We start from the raw sequence: 20,777 nt of genomic DNA, 5'->3' as shown, positions 1-20,777 counted from the left end.
TATTATGTCTGCTATGGCGCTAAACTTGTAACGTTTAAAAAATTCGACCTTCCTTAAAAAATGACAATTTTAAAAATAAATTCGGTGAAAAATAATTAGTGGCAATAATGTTTTATTATACTAGTATTTTATAATGATTTTAAAAATAATTTTTTGAAAATAAATTACAAAATGTTTTTAAAAACAAATTTAGTAAAGAGTTTATAATGCCGCTACTTTAGCCTTATAATATTTCGAATTTCTATGTTAATGATCAAGGGACTTGCCTATTTAAAAAAACTTAGTAAGCCCTTTGCACTCAAATTTAAGTATAATTAGTTATTTATTATTCATTCGCTTTTATTCAATTAATTTTCTGAAGAGTCGTTTGCGCAATGTAAATCAAAAGTAATAAAAAGATGAAAAAATTTTTTCAAAATTATTATACAAAATTAGCTTGACATTAGTATATCTATGAGCCTCCAAAAATCGTGAGTTCTATATCTAGTAGAAAAATATTATTTACAACTCTTAATTTATGAGCGACAATTTTATGAAAAAGTATTCTTGGGATATTAATCAAGGAAAATGATGGTTCAAGTTATAAGTTTGCATTGAGAAGATTTATTTAATATTATTTACATATTTATTACTTAAAACAGTAAATAAATAATGACATTTGTCGTACTAACTATTTTTTGTTAATTTTTACTAGGGCTGTGCGAGTATCCGATTTTTCGAGTTTTTTCGACGAGTCGAGTTCGAGTCGAGTTCGAGTCGAGTTCGAGTCGAGTTCGAGTCGAGTCGGGAAAATTCGAGTACTCGAGTTTTTTTGAATACTCGATTTTTTTTCGAGTACTCGAGTTTTTTCGGGTACTCGAATTTTTTCGAATAATCGATTTTTTTCGAGTACTCGCAATGTATTTAAATTTTAAGTAAATAAATGGTGAATCAACAGTCTCTAGACTCCTATCTTTGTGTGTATATGCTTATAAGTGTGATATTCGCAACGGCTAGAATTGGAAGAAGAAAATAATTTAATAGTATCACACCTCATCACACTTATAAGCATGTACACACAAAGACAGGGGTCTAGAGACTGTTGATTCATCATTTATTTACTTAAAACTTAAATATATTGCGAGTATTCGAAAAAACTCGATTACTCGAAAAAACTCGAGTACACGGAAAAACTCGAGTACTCGACAAAAACGCAAGTACCCGAAAAAACTCGAGTACTCAAAAAATCGAGTACTCGACTTGAACTCGAGGAAAAAACTCGAACTCGACGAGTCGAGTTTTTTAGAGTACTCGCACAGCCCTAATTTTTACAATAACAGATACTTTACAAAAATTGATAAAAAATGTTCAAACTAAATTAATTTTAGTACATTATTCGAGAACTAATGGTTATTTTTACGCTGCATGTGTCTTGCATTTTTCGCACAGTCGTGAATAAAAGATCATTAATTAATAGCATTGAAACACGCAGGGCATAAAATGCTAGCCACATGGTACATATAAAAACATTTTTGTATTTATACATCTTATACATATCTATTTAATGTATTCATTTATTGTTTCGAGAAAAAGGATTACAAAACTCCTGAAAATATATTTATACATTTAATTCGCATGTATAATCAAAAATATACATATTATTCAAATAACTATTGACGAATTTCAATGTTTGACATTGATTAATAATAAAAACTTTGACTTTTTCTTACTTTCAGACTTTTCCAGTAAAATATCGCTTCGAGTTTTAGATAAATATAATTGCAAAAAATTATTGTATTTAAAATCATGACCATATACAGTAATCAAAAAGCACATGAAATTTTCAACAAAGGTACTATTTGACTAGAATCTCTAGAGCACTAGGTAATAGGCATTGAGATTATCAGAATTTATTATAATTTCACTGACTTGAATGTTATTGAAGTATGAACTGCATAACTGATATATTTTTGTGAACATCATATGAAATGTTATTAAATACATTGTAAAGAGTATTTTGTATAAAAAATATTAGTAAATAAAACAATTTTTTTTACAAAAATAATTACTTTTAAAAAAACATTTTTGATGTGTCATAAATTAGTAATATATAGAAATAGTTTTCCTCATCATTACACAAATAAAGTATCCTTTCTTAATTAACTAAAATCTCAGATGGTTTAATAACAAAAAAAAACATTGCAATCGACTTTTGCCAAAGTAATTGGCAGACAAATAAACGTACGATACAATTGTTTGACTCACATACAGTAACTGTATAATTTTAATATCCACTTAAGAGGTCCATTAATTTCATTAAAAACTGATATTGAATTTCATGAGAAAGATCTCCATTTAAGTTTGGGGTAATATACATTTAGAGATGAGTCTGGAAAGATAAAAAAGGGTTTCCATTTAAAAATAAATAAAATTAAAACTTGGTAATATTTTATTATTTTAATCGTGTATTGACGATTCAGAGGTTTGTTGAAATATTTATACTCTGAACCAAAAAGTGAAAATTTTACTACACAAAAGTAGGATCTGCACATAATTCACTTTGGATAGGTAAGATTTACGCTGACATTACAGAAAGTGCGAGGACTCTGAATATAAATGATTTTCTCTTAAAATTTACTGTTTCATAAATAAGATTCATGCAAAAATAGTTTTTGCGCAGATTCCACTTTTTAAAAGTAATTTTTGCTGAGATTAATTTTTCACGCCAACTTTAATCGGAAAAAAATAGTATCCGTTCAGATTTTACTTTTATGAAAGGTAATATTTTTGGACAAATTTATATTTTTTCCCGATCAAAGTTTTTGAAGAAGTTGAATCTGAACAAAAATTACATTCACAAACTACTTTCGAAAATTATAACAGAGATTTCAGCACGAATCTCACCATTTGAAAGTGAGTTCTGCGCCCATCATATCCTGGTAGTAGCAACATTTGTATTTTTCGGTTCTTAAAGGTACATTAAGAAATATGTTTAGACTTCAAAAATGATTATTTTTTATAGTAACTAATCAGTTTATTTTACAACTTGAAGTCAATTTTTTATTAGGTTATTACTAGCTTGTATAAACTAGATGTATGAATGAGAGCGTCACCGCTTTAATGCTAAATATTATGGGAGGGCAAAAGTTACAGTGGTGACCACGGGTATTTTATACCTACTCTTCATAAGAGAGTGTGTTAAAATCGACTGTATCCTACGCCGTCAATATATTGGCGGCCATTTGCCACGTGGCCTTGCGTGGGTAACAGGAACTTTGAGACCTCTGATTGATCCTAGCTCATACAACTATCTAATTCTATAACTTTTGTGGAACCTTTGAAAAATACCACTTGAGCGCCTGTCTAGCAAATGACCAAGATCAAAAACAAGAGGTAACGCTCGAAAAACGATATGTCTAAAAGCACTCGACCGCAAGAGATGAATACTTGGGGGTAAGTGCACGATTCATTATAAAATGGTGAGTTCAGAAATCTGCATACTCTCTCATTTCCCCTCGCAATTTCTAATATTCACCGGTTCATGAGTACATTTACCTTTGGAAAAGTCCTTTGTCTTTTTAATGACTTCAACTATAGCTAATTGTCTAGTAACATGAAGATCTATTGCTTCGAGCTCACGCCTGCAATAAGCAATTCGCGCGCTAATTACCCAGGCACAAAATGTCCGAATTATTTCATTTTTAAGCTTTTTTCTCAATTTAGACCTCGAAATTGTACACAAAGTAAATTTCAGACACACGCATAACAAGAATCGTAATTTCATATATTGAAAGACCGAAAATTCTACTTCTTGAAAAAATATACATTGAGAGCGCACAGGCGCTGCATTATTGGTCAGTCACTGGTAAAGATGTACTTATTGATGCTCATGTGAAATTATTGAGAAATTAAAAAGTAGTAAATGAGTAATTGAGTATAATTTCAGTTTATTATAAGTAGATGTAAAAAATTTCGTTTTAATTTTAAAATAGATTTTACAATAACAAAATATGCCTTGATAAATATAGAATTCTTTTTATCACATACATTAAATACGGTAAAATCATACAATATTCTGATAAAAATGCTTCTTTTATACTTATAAAAAATTCATATTTATTTATTTTAGATATCTAGAATATAAAACATGAAATTATTACTAATAATAAAATTTGAAGAATAATTAACTCTCCAAAAACACTTATTTATCACTAATGTTATCTTATAGTGAAGCTTGAATAGATTTTATTTTTCAATAGTTAATAAATGTTATTTTATTGTTAATTGACTCAAATCAAGTAACTTTAAAACGCCAGAATGAAATAAAATTAAAAGTAATAAACATAGATATCAAATAGAGTCATGTACATTGAAAATACATCTGTTTTAGAATTGATACCTCAAATCTCATCAGTAAAAAGTTAAAACAGTACAAGAATAACAAATTTTTTCATAAATAGTTCATAGATAGAAATTACTATTTACATATTATTTATTTCTATTTTAAAGGAATAGAAAATTTAAGTAGTTTTCTGCTTCTTTGATAGATGTCAAATTTATATAGGTACTGTTCATTGGGCGGTTCTTTCGGAACTGGGCGATAATGGAACTGCTGTTTCGATGGTCACATTGGCGTTGCCATTATTTTTCCTTTTAGTCCACGACCTCCTAAAGGAGCTCAATCGCCTGAAGATCGAGCTTCTTCGTCTCTGAATTTGCCATATTATTTATTAGTTTTTGAAGAAATTTTATATTTTATGCTACTCTAAAGATATTGTAATACTTAATTAAAACGAAAAATTTTAACGAAAATAATATGAAAAAATACGAGAATTAAAAATAAACAAAATTGGAATGTAAAATTGTTCAGTTTTAAATAAATTTTTTGATGAGTTATGATTTAGTCATTTAATCTTATTTTACGTTGAATAATTTAGAAGAAAAATTCTGTAAACTATAATCACTGCTGTGCTTTAACTGCATTCACTATTTTATAATGAGCTACATAAATTACAAAGCAAAAAAAACGTCAGTAAATTTGCTTAATGCTACAACAAACCTCCTGATGTATTTTTCAAATAGATCGAATTGTTTTTATTGTCGATTTTTTTACCTAATATAGTAGTTCAAATTTCCAATCATTTTTTTTTGGATTTTTAAATAAAACGTGTTTAACAATCTCGATGTATAAAAGATAATTTGTACACACCAACTCGAGATCTTAGTGTTCGTGACTACTGAATTGTTTTGTAAAGATTTTAATTACAACCAAAGCAACTTTCAGTCATAAAATATCTTCATCAGTGCAACATAACTAGAGCTGATAACCTTTATGTAAGTTGTAAGTTGTGAAAGTTGTTAAACATTTTTTATTTGAAAATTTTCAAATGTAACAGTTTAAAATTTTAATATATTAAAAAAATAACAAAAAAATTGCTTTGAAGTAAAATATTAATTTAATAAAAGAACTACTACCAAAAAGTTTTTTTTAATCAATAAAGCAGGTGACTTTGGTTTTTTAGAATTTTTTTTATTTATGATTCAAAAAAATAATTGCAGTGATTATAGGTTATCTACAGAAAAGTTAATTTTAAAAATACTTTGAAATTTCTTATAATTTTCTTTAGAAGACATCAAAGTTTAAATATTTTTTTGAAAAGCTACGTGAGCGCTTCCAATTCATTGAATTTTTATACATTGCTTAAACTTTTATATGCGATCAATACAAATTCAGCTTTGATATCCCCTCAATTTATTGCGCTTAATGGAAATGAACTTCTCAAAGTATTTGAAACTTTGATCTCCTTCATAAAGTTATAGTGAATTATTAATATAAAAAAAATATTTGAAACATAAAATGGTTAAATATTGTGATACATAATAAAAAAAATATTTGGTTATTCGAAGGATCATGAAAAGATAATTAATTCACAAACTAATTTTCAACATAAAATATCGTTTAGTTATAAAAAAAAATATTTAAAAGGAGATCACACGAGTTTTTGAACTCAAATTGGCCTCAAATTTTCTTAGTTTTTTTACTAAAAAATAAGACCCTTCTTGCTGTTTTTATCTCACTTTCAAAAATGATCTTTTAACATGAAACTTTTTATGGTTCCTTGAATAGAATAGTGAATCATTGAAAAACGAGCGATCGGACGAGTGCGATAATCGTAGGGTTTTATCATTAGGGGCGTCTATTTTTTTGACGCGTTGTAATTGGTCGGCGTACGGCAGTATTAAGAGTTTACTCACTCGCTTATGCTGTGATACGTAATATAGGTTACTCGGAAATTGCAACGCATGGAGCGAATAAGCGCCCCTGACGCTAAAAACGTACGTTAGCGCGGTTGTTCTTCATTGATTCACTATCCTACCAAAAAATCCATAAAAAGTTTCACATCAATAAGAAATGTTGTTGAAAATGAGCCTCGAGATGCGTGGAATCAAAAAAGCATGGGCCTTTTATTTAGTAAAAAGATATAAACAATTTTTGAAATCAATCTGAGTTCCAAAACTCGTGGTTTCCTTACGAATGAAATATCCCCGCCTAAAAGTAACAGAAATAAAGCTCCTTAGTGCAAAAAATGAGTTTTGTGATAATTAGTATAATCAAGGTGGCATTCAAAATTAATAAAATTTACTTTTCATGTATTTATTTTTAGTAACATCGCTCTTGAAGCGGTTTCACACGCTTTTATTGTAGTGCAAAGACATCATAATAGTTATTCTATTACGAGATGACAAAAAAGATTTTATACAATTTTTGTACATTTCAATGAACAATAGTAAAAATCACTAATTGTTAAGTAAATGAGTCTGTATAATATTTTTTGCTAAAGCCAAACTTCAACGTAATTCAACTAATACGAAGTAAATTTTATAATGTTGGCTCTTTAATTTAATTCTGCAGTACAATATTTTCATACCACAATGTAAATTATAATTTTATTTTAACATAAGAATATTAAAATACTTCGAAGATTTACAATTCACAGTACAATCAATTTTGATGAACTTGACTTTTGTATTTAATATAAAGATGTTTCGTTCAATAATATAATAATTTTAAAGACTTTGTGGGTAACAACAAACAATATTTATGTAACAATTTTATTGATTAATTTTACAAACGTCCACTAAAGAAAAATTTTTATCCGTCAATTAGATCACTTGAGATCCAGATCATTAATTTTTTTCCACAAGATTTTTAGGGACCCAATGCATCGAAAAAAGACTTGTATCTTTTAAACTTTTAAAGACCCAAGGACCGATTCCGAAAAAACATGCATTTTAAAAAAAATATTACCCAACAAAGAGTGCTGCTAAATCAAATCAATTATCAATCATCAAAATCGATAAATAATATAACTTTACATCACAAGAGCCTCAAAATAATGTCAAAATTATGATTTTTAAATTAGGAAGCTATACAAGTTTTAAATATTTTTTTTAGAAATCTATAAAAATTCTACCTATGTTCCTATCCATTCTTTAAAAATGTGCAGTGCGCATTTAGCATCTACTATATATCGTGTACATCTTAAGTCCATGAAAACAAGGAAAAAATACGAGGCTTTTAGAGTATAGGACCCAAAAATTGTTTTGGAAAAAATCGAAGTTCTAGATATCGGATCTTCTTGTGAATTTGTATGTTAAATAAATGAATTAAATGCGAGAAAAATATTTTATGATTCTTTTTAGATTTAAAATCAGTCGTTGATGATTCAATATCGTTGGGAAATAATAATGAATGACCAACATTTTGGTTTGAGAATATCAGGATATACTTTTAAATCCTATAGTATATTCAACTTAATTTTAAAATAAATCAGTCTTGAATTAATCCCACAAGTTCATATGGAAAATTTTGTTAAACCTTTGAAGACTGGATTCCGTCTTTTGACATGAAAAACCGTCGTAATTTGATTTTATAATTATAAACCTCAAAAACCTCTACCAAATTTTTAATTATAAAAAAATATGGGAGCAATATAGTCTTAAAATTTTTTAATTGTATGTGCATCTTGATCATGCCGGATCTAGATACTTCATATGTCATAAGGTCATTGTTACTCGCCTCGAGACAATACTAGTGGAAGTAAAAATTGACAATATTTTCACTTCTTCGTCTGAACATCATTACGCACTATGTCTACGACTCTGCCATTGTCACTAGGGAACATCAAGAGACCCGGTAGCGCGTTGCTAAATAAACAGTTTCGTCAATATGCTGATAGCATAGTCGTAAGCATATAACTCGGTGGTAAGCAGTCGAAAAAGTGAAAAAGCTGCACATTTTTCCCACCGATGCTATTGTTTCGAGGTAGATATGCCTCAGATGACTTTTCTATAGAAAAAATTAATTTTTGAAATTCCTCGAATGCCAGTTCTCGAAGGATTAAAAATTTTCAACCGTTATAATTTACATAATATGTGATTATCAAAAACAATCTGATTTAATTCAAAACTATTTAAGATTACATAAGATGTATAAACAAGATTCTGGTAAAGAAATATTTTTATCATTCGAAAATTAACGGATAGTGGATCGTTAATTTTTCCAATTAAAAATTTAATTTCAAACGAAATGAAAGTTTATTCTTTTTTAAATCTATAGTTTTCTATAATTTATTCAAATGAAAAATTTAAAAAAAGTTCTCTAAAATTCATAAAACCCTTTGTAGATAGACAATGTTATGATTAACAACACTTAAGAAAAAATTTTCCAACTCGAACTTGTCGGTTTAATCATTCAAATGTTACAACTTATTACAAAATTTCAAATGCCCTAAAGTTGCTTTAGTTACAGTCTATTATTTATTGCCACTATGGTAAAATTCACACGAAAAAATAATTTAATTTTTTATTTATATATGATTGAGCTAGAAAGCTTTTTTAGTAGTATATAAGAGGGAGTTTTAATTTGAGTATATTACATATAACTCGGATTTTTTTTAGCAATTATACAGTTTCGAATAGGATGTGGTTTTCATTATTTTACAACAATTATTTCATTTAATTTTTCTGAACATTCAAAAGCCGATGAAAATATTTACTTCTTATACAATATTATTTTATGACAGAACATGATAGTTTTTCATTTTAAAATAATCCCAGTTAAATATTTGAATACGGGCTCATGTTGCATTTCGAGTAATAAGAGCTTAAAGTTATGCAAATGTACACGTAGATATGCTGATAATAATTGAATTTGTAATTTAATTATGCAACGACAGGTAGACTGATTTTAAGACACAAATTTAGTCTTCATGTATGCATAGTTTATACTGAAAATCGTTAAAGCGACTTTTATTTCTTCACTTTTAAAAGCATGCTTTGAAAGGGACATTTTGTACTTCAAAAATTTGTCACTAAATTAAAATAATAGTTACTACAAAAGTTTTTCGTCCACTTTTATAGAAATTTTTCATAAAGAAATTAGTTTACAGTGGTTTTTCACTGAAAAATCCACCCAGCGCTAATTGTTTCAGTGTATACATTCGTTTGCGACCAAAATTTTTCATTTATTCTTTGATCGTCACTGTTGATTTAAAATTTTATGTACTTCAGCAAATTGAAACGTTTTTAACCATTAAGTTTATAGAGTGTATACTATACATACGTATATTACAAGCTTACTTTTATAATAATTCCGATATTTATATGAAGCTCAAGTATTCATTGCTACCTGAAATATTATATCATACCCCATTTACATTTGAGGTGTAAATAACAGTTCAAAGAAAAAAGTGTTTGTTAAACGGTTAGTAAATGAATAATTATGGAGGGAAAGTTTATTTCCAATGAAAGCCGTTTTAAAATCAGTATAGATAGCTTTCAATAGTTTCAATAAATCTCAATAACTATTAATCTCTTTCAATGTCTGTTATACCAAAACTTTTGTAAGCCATCACTCATATAAAAATATTAAATACTAACAATAATTAAACTTTTTGGCAATTCTGCAAGTGCTTTGGGTTTCTATTCACAAGTTCAGCCATTATTATTAATGTTGTAGTTGTCATTATCATTCGTCACTGATGTAATAATATTTGACGTTCAGCTACAATTAATATTTTTTATTTAATTAAATTTCTCTTCAATTTCTACCAAATTTAGTTTATTTGAGCAGTTATCATGGAGTAGGCCACATTTTTCAAAATGAACACTCAATAAATTCAAGTTTATTGATCAATATACAAACTCTAAGATTAATAAGTTATTAAAAAGGACACTTTAATTTAAAATACTTATAGCTATTATGAAATCCATGTTTTTCAAAATTTTGAAATGATTCTATCGGTTTGAACGAATTAAAAATATTATTCATTTCCAACAAGCAGTAGGGGAGAGAGGGACCAGTTAGCATGGGAGGTAAGTTAGCAAAACGGCTTTTTTCTCTAATATCGATAACTTGAATCGAGATGACACTATCACTATAAACCCTTATACTATCTAGTATTCAAACTTGTGATAGCAGCATCTCGATTCAAGTAATCGATATTAGAGAAATATGACGTTTTGCTAACATACCTCCAATGTCAATTGGACCTAGTCTCCTCTAACAATAAAATTATTACAAATAACAATAAAGAAACTTCATTTTCTTTGCAATTTATTTTACGTTGCTGGTTTAGTAACGAGTGCATATTAGCTTTCATAGTCACAAAAAATATGTCGGAGACTCACAACAGCATACCTAAAAGTTCTTCTAGTTGCTGAATTATAATTCAAAGCTCGCTCCACTTATATTCAATATTTCAAGACATAATTATGATCACTTTATACGAGTTAATGGTTTAGTCTATAATTAATCTATTAATGCTCCAATATGAATGTAATCATTTTTTAAATTTTCGGTATCCAAATAATGAATTGAATGAAAGTTGAATTCAGCCACTTAAAATACGTATGCTATTGTGATCTAATAACAGGATTCTTTTTATGTACTTGTGTTACTATTCAAAGGATATTTGATAAAATGACTATCCATTATATTAATCGTTACGTTTTAAAGACGATATCAATGTTAATCATTTTTCATTTTACTTTGCTTTATCTGAAAGATTCATGTATACTATAAAAATGCTTCATAATAAAAATGTTCGCATTCGTTCACTACTACAATTAGTTAACCAAGAAACAAGCGGAAATCAAATTTTTTATTTCTCTGTATCTTTGATCATCTTGTTCTTTGAGATGGTTGTTAGATATATTGTTAGTCGCTTTTGTGTCAGATAGGGCAGATCTGCATTCATTGTCGATGAAGAATTTCCTAATTGAGGAAAAATTGGTTCGATCAATCAAATTTAATTTTTATAACATCTACTTACAAAGAAAATAAAACAATAAAACCAATAATCTAATTTAACAATGTAATAACATTTTTACTACAAGTGACTGTCTAATAACATAATAATAAATTAAAATTGAATATGAAAAAAATTCAACTTAACTTCATAATGGATATATTTAATTATTTTAGAATAAGTATGATACTACATTAAAAAATAATTTATTTACATTGAAATCTGAGAAGTCATTCTAGTTGATCTTTATAAAATATATACTTTCTATCGTTTAATGAATGCAGTTTTCGCGAAAAAAGGTTGATATTATCAGTGCACAAAATAATTCTTTTTTTAGATTGAACTTCTTTATTTCAGAATACGTGAGATAGATTTCCAAAATTTTTAATTTTATTAGAATGAATCGATTGTAATTTATTTTTTTTAATAGTAGTAATAGTAATGTAAGACTATCACAAATAGAAGTACTGCTATATTTATTAATAGTAGCAGTTAAATTAATTTACTTTTATTTTTAAGGTCTCTTTAATAATACGTTTTTTGGACTCATAATTCTTGAACAATTTTTTCACTTTTATGAAACTGAAGTTATCATTTATTTATAACCTTCTGATGCAGACGGAAAACATTTTAGGATCGTTCTTTATTTTTATTATTTCGTTATAAATTAAACTTATCAACTAATGATCGAAAAAATTTTACTTTTACACGCGGTGTTGAAATGTTTTAATTTTTTTCGATAAAAGCGCTCCAATATAATTTCATTAAATTAACGATTTTTACAAAGGGATAATCTTATGTATATATTTTATTTTAACAATTATTAAAAGGTATATTACATAATATTTACTCAGAGTAAATATTCGAAACACGAAAAGTATGTGTAAAAAGTTCTTTTGATATTGTAAACTTCTAATGATGATAGTACGATTGTAGTATAGACTACTTGGATAAACTAGAATGATTTTCAAGCTCGCATTTTATAAGACGCCTGATTCATTATTAATTTTTCAAACTACATACAAAACATCTACATTTTTGTTGAATAAATAAAAAAAAACAAATGAAATAAAACCATTTGAATACTTATAAAAGCTAATAAGAGTTTAAAACAAAATAGAAACGAATAGCTAAATATTTTGACATAAATTCTCTAATATCAATCTACTCAAAGAAAAGTAAAATTACAACCTTTACGATCACAAAGATCACCAGTTAGACGAACATTTATTGTTCATTTTTTTTATCGATCTGTTCTTTCCAAACTGCCTGAAAAACGTGCAATACTAATTGTAAATCACAGGGTTTGATTTTAAACACAAAACAATTTTCTTTTAAAGATTATATATTCATAATAATGAACTCTATGGTAAAAAAAAAGTTATTGATTATAAACATATACGTTTACGTAAATTAAAGGTTGTACTTTTACAGTAAATTATATTTAAGTAACCCATTATCTAACTTATGCTTTCAATAATAATCCCAGTTCTATTTTTTGTCTATTATAGGATACTTTTTTCAATCAATAATTTCAAATTGCTTCAGAGTTTTTTCAGTTAATCAATATGGCAATGGTTCATTGGAAAAATTGAGAAATAACGCCGTGAAACGACACAGGAAATGTGGTTAAGAATGATTACTCAAATTAGTTATAGTTAATTAGAGTTTTCATACCAGCGGCCCGAAAGTGACTGCTTCCGTGCCGCTGCGCAAAGCGGGATGAGCGATTTTCGGGCCACCGTGTATGAAAAATAGTATACAAGCCTATGCCGCGAAAAAAGAAAGCCCCAGAGCACGTGTTTATCAGCCTTGGCTTCGCCTCAGCCACTATTAACACGTACTCTGGGACTTTTCTGTTTTTCGCGGCCTAGGGCAGTAATATACTATCAGGACACTTGCAGAATGTATGAACGTTATGAGAATTGCTACGTTTTTGGCTAACAATCCAGAAGCAATTTTGTAATTTTGTCACAAGTAGATGTGTATAGAGAAGCTCAAATGGAATATGTATCGTAGAATTTGATTACGAATTGATGCACTTAAATAATTTAATTTATTTTATAGTAATAAACCGATGTCTATAGTAAACCATTAGTATCACACATATGCAATGGGTATGAAACAAAAAATTATCGGTAAGATCGTTTCATTATATTTTATTCAAGTACTGTACGTTTTATATGACATCATAATACGAGATACACTTACCACTTCAGTTGTTAAATTAGTTAATGCTTCTTCTACTGACGCTGCTATCCGACTACCGTTAGGCGTTTGTTGATCTGTTCTAATGGGAGTTGTAGGACAACCTAAAAATTAAATTTTTTTAAATTTTACTTAAAAAGTATAATATATCTATTAGTAAAAACATTTCATTTCATTCTGAAGGCATTCAACAATGCCTACAAAATTGAAAAATACACGTTCATAATTTTCGCAGGTACAAGCCATAAGTAAATTTCAAATGAATTGGGGTGATAAAACTTTGGATATTCTTATTTTAAAGAAAATAGTAAAATTTCGCATTTATTTCGTTTCGTTCTGCTTGTTTCTCAAATTCCTCCCTAATCCCAAGCGATTGAAAAATTATGATTGACCGTTTTCTTTTATTCCGCTAAGGATGAGCCTTTCTTATAAACCAAATCATTAAACAGTAAATTATTGAAGATTCAATTCGCCGAGTAGCTTACCAATATCACCGCTGCTCGAGCTTTCAGTGAACGATGGAGTGCCTTCAGTCCAGGTAGGTGTCGATCCTTCTGCACTACCCACGGGTGGTGTCCACGTAACACATCCACCCCGACTACTACTGCTTTCAACGCTCAGCGAGGATTTTGTGCGGCGTCCATCTCCGCTACCACTACCACCGCCACTACTATTGCTGCAACTGCTTTCAAGATGCACGTCTGATATGCTGCATTGAATAAAGTTGAATTAATTCAATGACTCTGAAAACCCCTCTTCTTCTACTCTTTTTATGCGTACCTTACACTGTCGTGATATGTTTTTGCCATAGTCACATGGTGAACAACTTTGTTGCGACCGACATGAGAGCCAGCCAAACTACTCGTCAGTATGGATGGGCTAGTCGGTCCATGGTGCTGATGATGTGGATAATGGCCACCGGAAGCCAGAGTTTGATCGTTCGACCGCACAGCATCATCAAAAGGCGGGGGAGGCGTGGAACAGGTAGAGGGAAGGGTGCCACCTACGGAAAATGCGCAAACTACAGTTAGCGTGTTTTGGCTGCTTGTTATTGTTAATGAATTGTTTTGGTAATATTCAAAAAAATTCTCATCTTTTTCTCAATCTTACAAAAACTAGAAGCTAGGAAATGGTGCTGTTTCGAGCATCTAAACTACATCTAAGTAAACAATAATCGACTTATGATGAAACTTGCTACATAGTAGAAAGAGATAGAGAGACTGTAAGTATGAGAAAACAGTGAAGACCGCTTTTTTGCCCATTTTCAATTAATGATGCGATCCAACTTTACACAATCAAAAATTCATCATTTTTTCGACAAAAATTTCGATCGAAAAACCTATAACATTTATTATTCAATATTATTGTATTGTATGCAAAACTTCATGATTAAAAAATCGAAAAAAAAGTGAAGTGTATTGAATTCGATACCGAAAATCGTTTTTCCATTCCAATATAGACACAAAAGAATAATTTAAGCACATCTTATTTTATGAACCTTTCAAGGTTTAATTTATATATAAAAATATTTAAAATTTATTAGATGATTTGATATTATGTTCGATAACATTTTGAAGGTTTCATATATCATATAAATTTTCATTGGCTAATATTAAATAATAAGTACCTGAAAAAGTTAACAGAAACGTAATTAATAAGCGCATGCTATCAAGACTAACTTATATAAATACATTCTTTGATAAAACAGTAAGTTTTCAGGCATGAGAATAACGAAGAAATTAGAGATTAACGTAAATATACTCCTATGAAAATTAAACTATAGTAAATTTTGTTTGGTTCTTTGAAAGTAAAGTTGCGTCATACTTTTAAAAATAAAAGTGTTAGTCTTTATCGTAAATAAAATTCACTTGAAAATATATAGATTGCTGCTAAGTAGAAACTATGTATATGAAAACATGCTTTAAAAAATTTTATATTCAGATGGGTTACCTGAAAATAAAATCAACGTTGAATAAAGTTAATGAGTGACATCGATGATTGAAAATGGGCTACTTTGCGTCTGTAAAAGTAATTTAAGAGCTCGATTTAAATAAATAATGAATCGTGAGAAAATGAATAAATTTTCAAGAACGATTCACTCAAAAAATTTCGCGATGACTCTTCTCTACATCAAAAGGCGTATCAGCGCCGTGTCGACCGAGTCAGTATTAATGATATATGATACAATAACCTATTTTTTGATGAAATCAAGTAAACTCAACTGAACGGAAAATTCTTACAACTATGATGAATCTCGTTCGTTAATGAAATGACAATACTACATGAATTGACACGAGCTTATGCGAGGCAGCTAGCAACAGCAAAGGACCGGTTGTTTGACGGAGCCATTTTAGCACTACGCATTATTATAAATTACAATTTGATTTGTATACTTTTAAAAAATATTCTATCAAGAATTTTCAAACTTAATAAAACTGGAAACATTTACGAAATAAATGTTAAAAATTTATATTTCAATTCATTTTTTTATTTGAATATGAAAATTTTGTATTTTGCTACTTAAGGCACAATAAAATTTTAGGTCCTAAGCAAATTGCTCGCCTATCAGATTGAAACAGTAACAAATTTATTTTGCTTAATTTAAATCTAAAAAAAAATTATAGTAAAAAATTATTTTAATAATTTAAAGTCGATTTAAATCTCAATTTATAGGTTAAGTTAATTAAGAGAATTTACGCACCTCAATTAGGTTTACAACTATAAAACACTATTTTAACCGATGACTTTAAACTTTTTTGATTACTCATATTTTTGTTAAAAAATTGAACAGTCCTTGTTCTGAATGTTTTTTTAATGCACTACTTCTGATTGAAGGTAGTAAAAATTAATAATACCATTCATTGGCCAGTGGAGAATGAAAAGTTAATAAAAATATATATTCAAATTACGGTTTCGCGTTTGAAGAATGGAGTAAAACAATTAGGATGTTATTAGGGCAAAAAATAATACTGGTAGCAACAATCTTTTCTAAAAAAAAATTGATTATCGAGATGAAATTAATGTAGAAAGGGAAACTCATTTAAATTTTAATAACAGGAACACATAGAGTAGAAACAATTTAAAGTTAACGCTTGAAATAACATCCTACAGGCATTCGAAATTTAAAAATTAAAAAAATTTTTTTTAGCAAGATTATAAAAGTAATAAGTAGCTCTATGACGTAGTTCAAGTTTTGAACGTATTGAAGGCCTTACACGGTTACCACAGTTACCACAGAGAAAGATATACTATTAAAAAAACATTTTATCTCAAAATTTATGAAAATAGGTCATATGATTAGCTGCATCTATGAATAAAACTCAATCATGAAAGGTATCATAGAATAAGAAAAATAGTTTGCATTCAGAAATGAATAAAAATATAGATTTAGAGGTGCATAAAAGTTCTTAATACTTATGAAAATTAGTAAGATTATTTAATGGATTAAAAAAAATGTTATTACGAAAATTACGTCATTTTTATATCTTAAATCGAAACGACTTTCAACGTATTTACTTTTTGGTAATTTTTAACTATAACGTTAATAACATAAACGTTGATGACATTGACGTCTTAGAAATCAAACTTAAGTACTTAGCAAACTGACGATTTTAATTTAACATCAATATAATTACATAAATTTATACCCGGAGAATGCCGAAGCCAGTGAAAAACTTTTTATAATCACAAATAATTTATTTGAATAAAATATCTAGTATCAAAACAGGATAAAGTTTTATATCAACACTGGCTTTAGCTTCTGAAAATCGTAAAAATTTTATGTCGCACATATTATAACAGACATATAGTTATTTAATGAAAACAATAGAGAAACGGTTGTTATGTTGAAGAAATAATAAATATCGTCGCTAAAAAGCTATTTCTCGTTGTGAGCACAAATCAACATTACAAAATCAAACAAACATATAGTTGTATAATTCTCTTGAATAATTAAAATTAAAATTCAAGCGAATTATAAAAATTTGAAAACATAATAAACGTAATAAATAATAATGATTTATCATGGCTGATAACGTAAACACACACACACGCACGCACTATATATAATGTTTTAAATATAATTAAACAATAAACAATAGTTGGCATGCAGTAAACAATTATTGGTCCATCCAGATCGTTCTCGAATCAATAGAATGAAAGATCGTAAAAATAGCAACAGCAGCGGCCATAAAAATTATGAGTAGCAAACTCGCAAACGGAAGCGTGTCTCGCATCCGGAGAGCTGGGTATCATTTGGCTTTAGTGTAGCCATGCAAGAACGACGAGTTTCGCGACGGAGCACATCGTTCGTCGGGTAAATTTGTCTGGGCGGTCGGATCTTCGGTCGACCACGAGTCCTTGGAGGTGCGCTTGATATTCGGCTCCGAGCCACCGAGGCTGCGAAATAATCGCTTGGTGCCCGACCACTCGGGATACGCGTGGCCAAGAAACATGCGCTGAGTTTTGGCCCGTTGAATAGCCTCCTCGTCCAAGTTAGCGTCTCGGGACTCCGAAAGGGCGTTTTCTCCCGATAACCGGAGATTGTAACAGGTCAGTCGCTCCTCGATCTGCCGTTTCAACGCGGCAAAACTAGGCAGATGTTTTTTGCGCTTGTAGTTTATGTGTACGAGTTCGAGCAAGTTGCGCGGCCGTTTACCGGGGTTGTTCGGTTGCGCCTTCGTTCGCGGAGCTGACTCGGAGTTTACGGCGTTTTCCGTCGACGCGACTTGTTGCTGATTCTCGCGCAACTGTTTTTGCCGCCTTATGCGTTCCGAGTAAGTTTCGCTGAACTTTTTGTCTTTACGCGACATTTTCCAATTCATAAGTTCTTGATTAGCGGAGGGATTGATAAAATACGTGAATTTGGGCATGTTAATAGACGGTGTGTAATAATCGGACGGCTGACGATTGGGAGTCGTACACATGGTGGCGGGTGGTGGCTCGGCCAGACGGCGGCCGCGTTCCGGCCGAAACGGGTGGGGGCTCGTACGAATCATGTAAGTTCCGTTTACGTTTGCTACTTGAACGAATTCGTCGGTTATATCTTCGGCGGGTGCGAGGACGGTGTCGTATTGCACGTATTGTGTGCTCCGTCTGTGGCTAGTAACGGCGGTTGCGGCGCGGCGAGTCGGGAGGGTGGAACACGAAATGGCCGAAGGCGAGAAGCGCTCATCATCATCATCATCATCACCTCGAGCAGACGAGGACGATCCGGAGGATTTGGCGGCGCTTCCACGGGGCGGCACGGGAGGCGGCACCTTGCTCGACGGCACGATGTTGGGGTTGGGCGGCGCAGCCCCGCTAGTCCTGATGCCGCCGCTGCCCTTCAGCACCGCCGGGTACTGTTGTCGAGAGGCACTACTAGGGGCGTTCGACGCTGGCTGGCAGCGATCGTCCGAGTGCTTGCTCTGCAGGGGTGGCGGACTCACCGGTCCCGCGGCCAGGCTCACCGGCGTCGACGTGGCAATCGGCCCTGGCACGCTTGAACCGCTGCCGGTGATCGCCGTTGTCGTCGTAGCGACCGCTGCAGTCACTCCTAGGTAGATACGCATCAGGTCCAGAGATGCACGTGTATACGTGACAATAATGCACAACTTTTTAGCGATAGACTGATACTTTGGATTTACTGCTTTGCGTTCAGTTATAACGTAAGACTGATATTCTTTACCATTTTTTATTAGGGCACAATTTTAAACTTGTACTTGACAGTTTTATGCAGAGAAAGTATTCATACAATTGAATATTCATTTACGCAGCAAGTATCAATTTTCGCACAGAAAAATTATGCCAAAAATATCAAGTGCTCGTTTGCAAATTTTAAACAACATTTGGAAAACTTTCGTACAAAATAAGTATTTTAAAACCTGCGTGTAGGATTGTTAGATTTGCAAAGCTAAAACTTGCCAAAACTAAACATTTGTATTAATAAGCTTTTGCTATTAGACCGACCGATCGTAACACGTTATGTGCTGATTTTTTAACTTATGTCTTTGGACATTTTTAACTGCTTCATTAAAGTTTATTGCATTCATTTTCGATGTAATTTTCAATTTAACATAGTTTGAAAAATCGGCATCTTTATCTGTCACAATTAGATGGTCTAATCATAAGGCTTATAAGAGAAAAAATGTCACAGGCCGTGATAATTTTACTATTTTGTAATCAAACAAAATATAGTGAAGAATAAAAGCTACATTGCATCATTCAATTAATAATAATTAAAAAATTATGTCAATAAATAATGAACGTGTAGCTTCAATACTATATAATCCTTTCCAGTCTAATGGTCAATATGCTTAAAAACAAAGTAAATTAATTTGATTAAAATGGTGAATAAATTTACAAATTTTGCTCCTATCGACATTTTCTTTAAAATTGTTTCACGAAAAAAATGCATGCAGTCTGGGCAAATCGAACCTATCCTGTCCAAGATTTTAAAGAACTATAAGGAAATTTATAGTTTTAATGTTGTCAGTAGTAAATTATAATATAAAAATTAACATTCTTTTTTATTCATGATGATGAGTCGAATTCTTAAAATTTGTACTATAATAAGTTTTGAATTATTCTCGGCGATTATAACAAATCTTGGGTGAAAACTCAAATATCCGAGTGATCTTAACAATTTAGCTGGAAAGAATTAGTTAAAGCGATTATGCGATCGAAATATATGCTTTGTTCTGATTGCAGTATTTTTTCTAATCAAGTATTTTTTTCATCATATAAAGTGTTTATCAATTATATATTAAACTATTTTAATTCAACTGATAAATTCACAAAGTCAAGTTTAATTATAGGAAATGCAAAGCTTGAATATTTACTGCACAAAGGTTTCAATAAGGCCACTTATTAAGCACAAAGACATGTAATAAATCTAGGACAAACTAAGCTGCGCTTAAAAAATAATGTTTACATAAATTCGTTTTGGACCGCATATTAAATTTTATTCGATAATATTAAATAATTTATAACCGCCAGTAATACTATGCGTATAATATTTATCATTGACCTGTGCCTTACAATAATTATTTTCGTGCAACCCCAGCTCTAAGACACATATTTTAGTCTTTGCTTGGGGATTCACAGAAAATCTAAAAGAACGTCTCAGTGCACATGTTTCTCAGAATCGATTCTCATTCAAACGCCAATTACGGGTGCTCTGAGACTTTTCTTTTCATTGGCTTAGGTTATGCATTATATTTTAACAATAAAAAATTACCTAAACAATTTTTTTAAATTAATTTTGACCTAAAAACTCTGCAATTTTTTTGAAAGTAC

At 30.2% G+C, this 20,777-nt stretch overlaps 1 protein-coding gene across 9 annotated transcripts in view; it reads right to left on the bottom strand.

The window, feature by feature from the left end:
* Positions 1–1,295: 1,295 nt before the first annotated feature.
* The window catches only part of LOC106659028 (phosphatidylinositol 4-phosphate 5-kinase type-1 alpha-like), a 32,833-nt gene continuing 13,351 nt past the window's right edge, over positions 1,296–20,777 (bottom strand). The window contains exons 14-19 of one of the 9 annotated variants that reach the window (XM_023461473.1): positions 18,691–19,035; positions 14,280–14,520; positions 13,985–14,208; positions 13,503–13,603; positions 12,483–12,560; positions 9,041–11,257 (exon numbers count right to left, since the gene is read on the bottom strand). In XM_023461473.1, coding sequence (XP_023317241.1) covers positions 12,519–12,560; positions 13,503–13,603; positions 13,985–14,208; positions 14,280–14,520; positions 18,691–19,035 — 953 coding nt within the window. In that variant the 3' untranslated portion in view covers positions 9,041–11,257; positions 12,483–12,518. Of the gene's footprint in view, positions 2,369–2,899; positions 4,689–9,040; positions 11,258–12,482; positions 12,561–13,502; positions 13,604–13,984; positions 14,209–14,279; positions 14,521–18,690; positions 19,036–20,777 lie in introns of those variants that run through there. The other 8 variants (XM_023461475.1, XM_023461470.1, XM_014381303.2 and 5 more) reach the window with 8 other exon arrangements.

This window comes from Trichogramma pretiosum, unplaced genomic scaffold (genome assembly GCF_000599845.2).
Source record: "Trichogramma pretiosum strain Unisexual culture from Peru unplaced genomic scaffold, Tpre_2.0 scaffold2, whole genome shotgun sequence".
NCBI lineage: Eukaryota > Metazoa > Arthropoda > Insecta > Hymenoptera > Trichogrammatidae > Trichogramma > Trichogramma pretiosum.
This window is presented reverse-complemented; position numbering and strand designations above follow the sequence as displayed.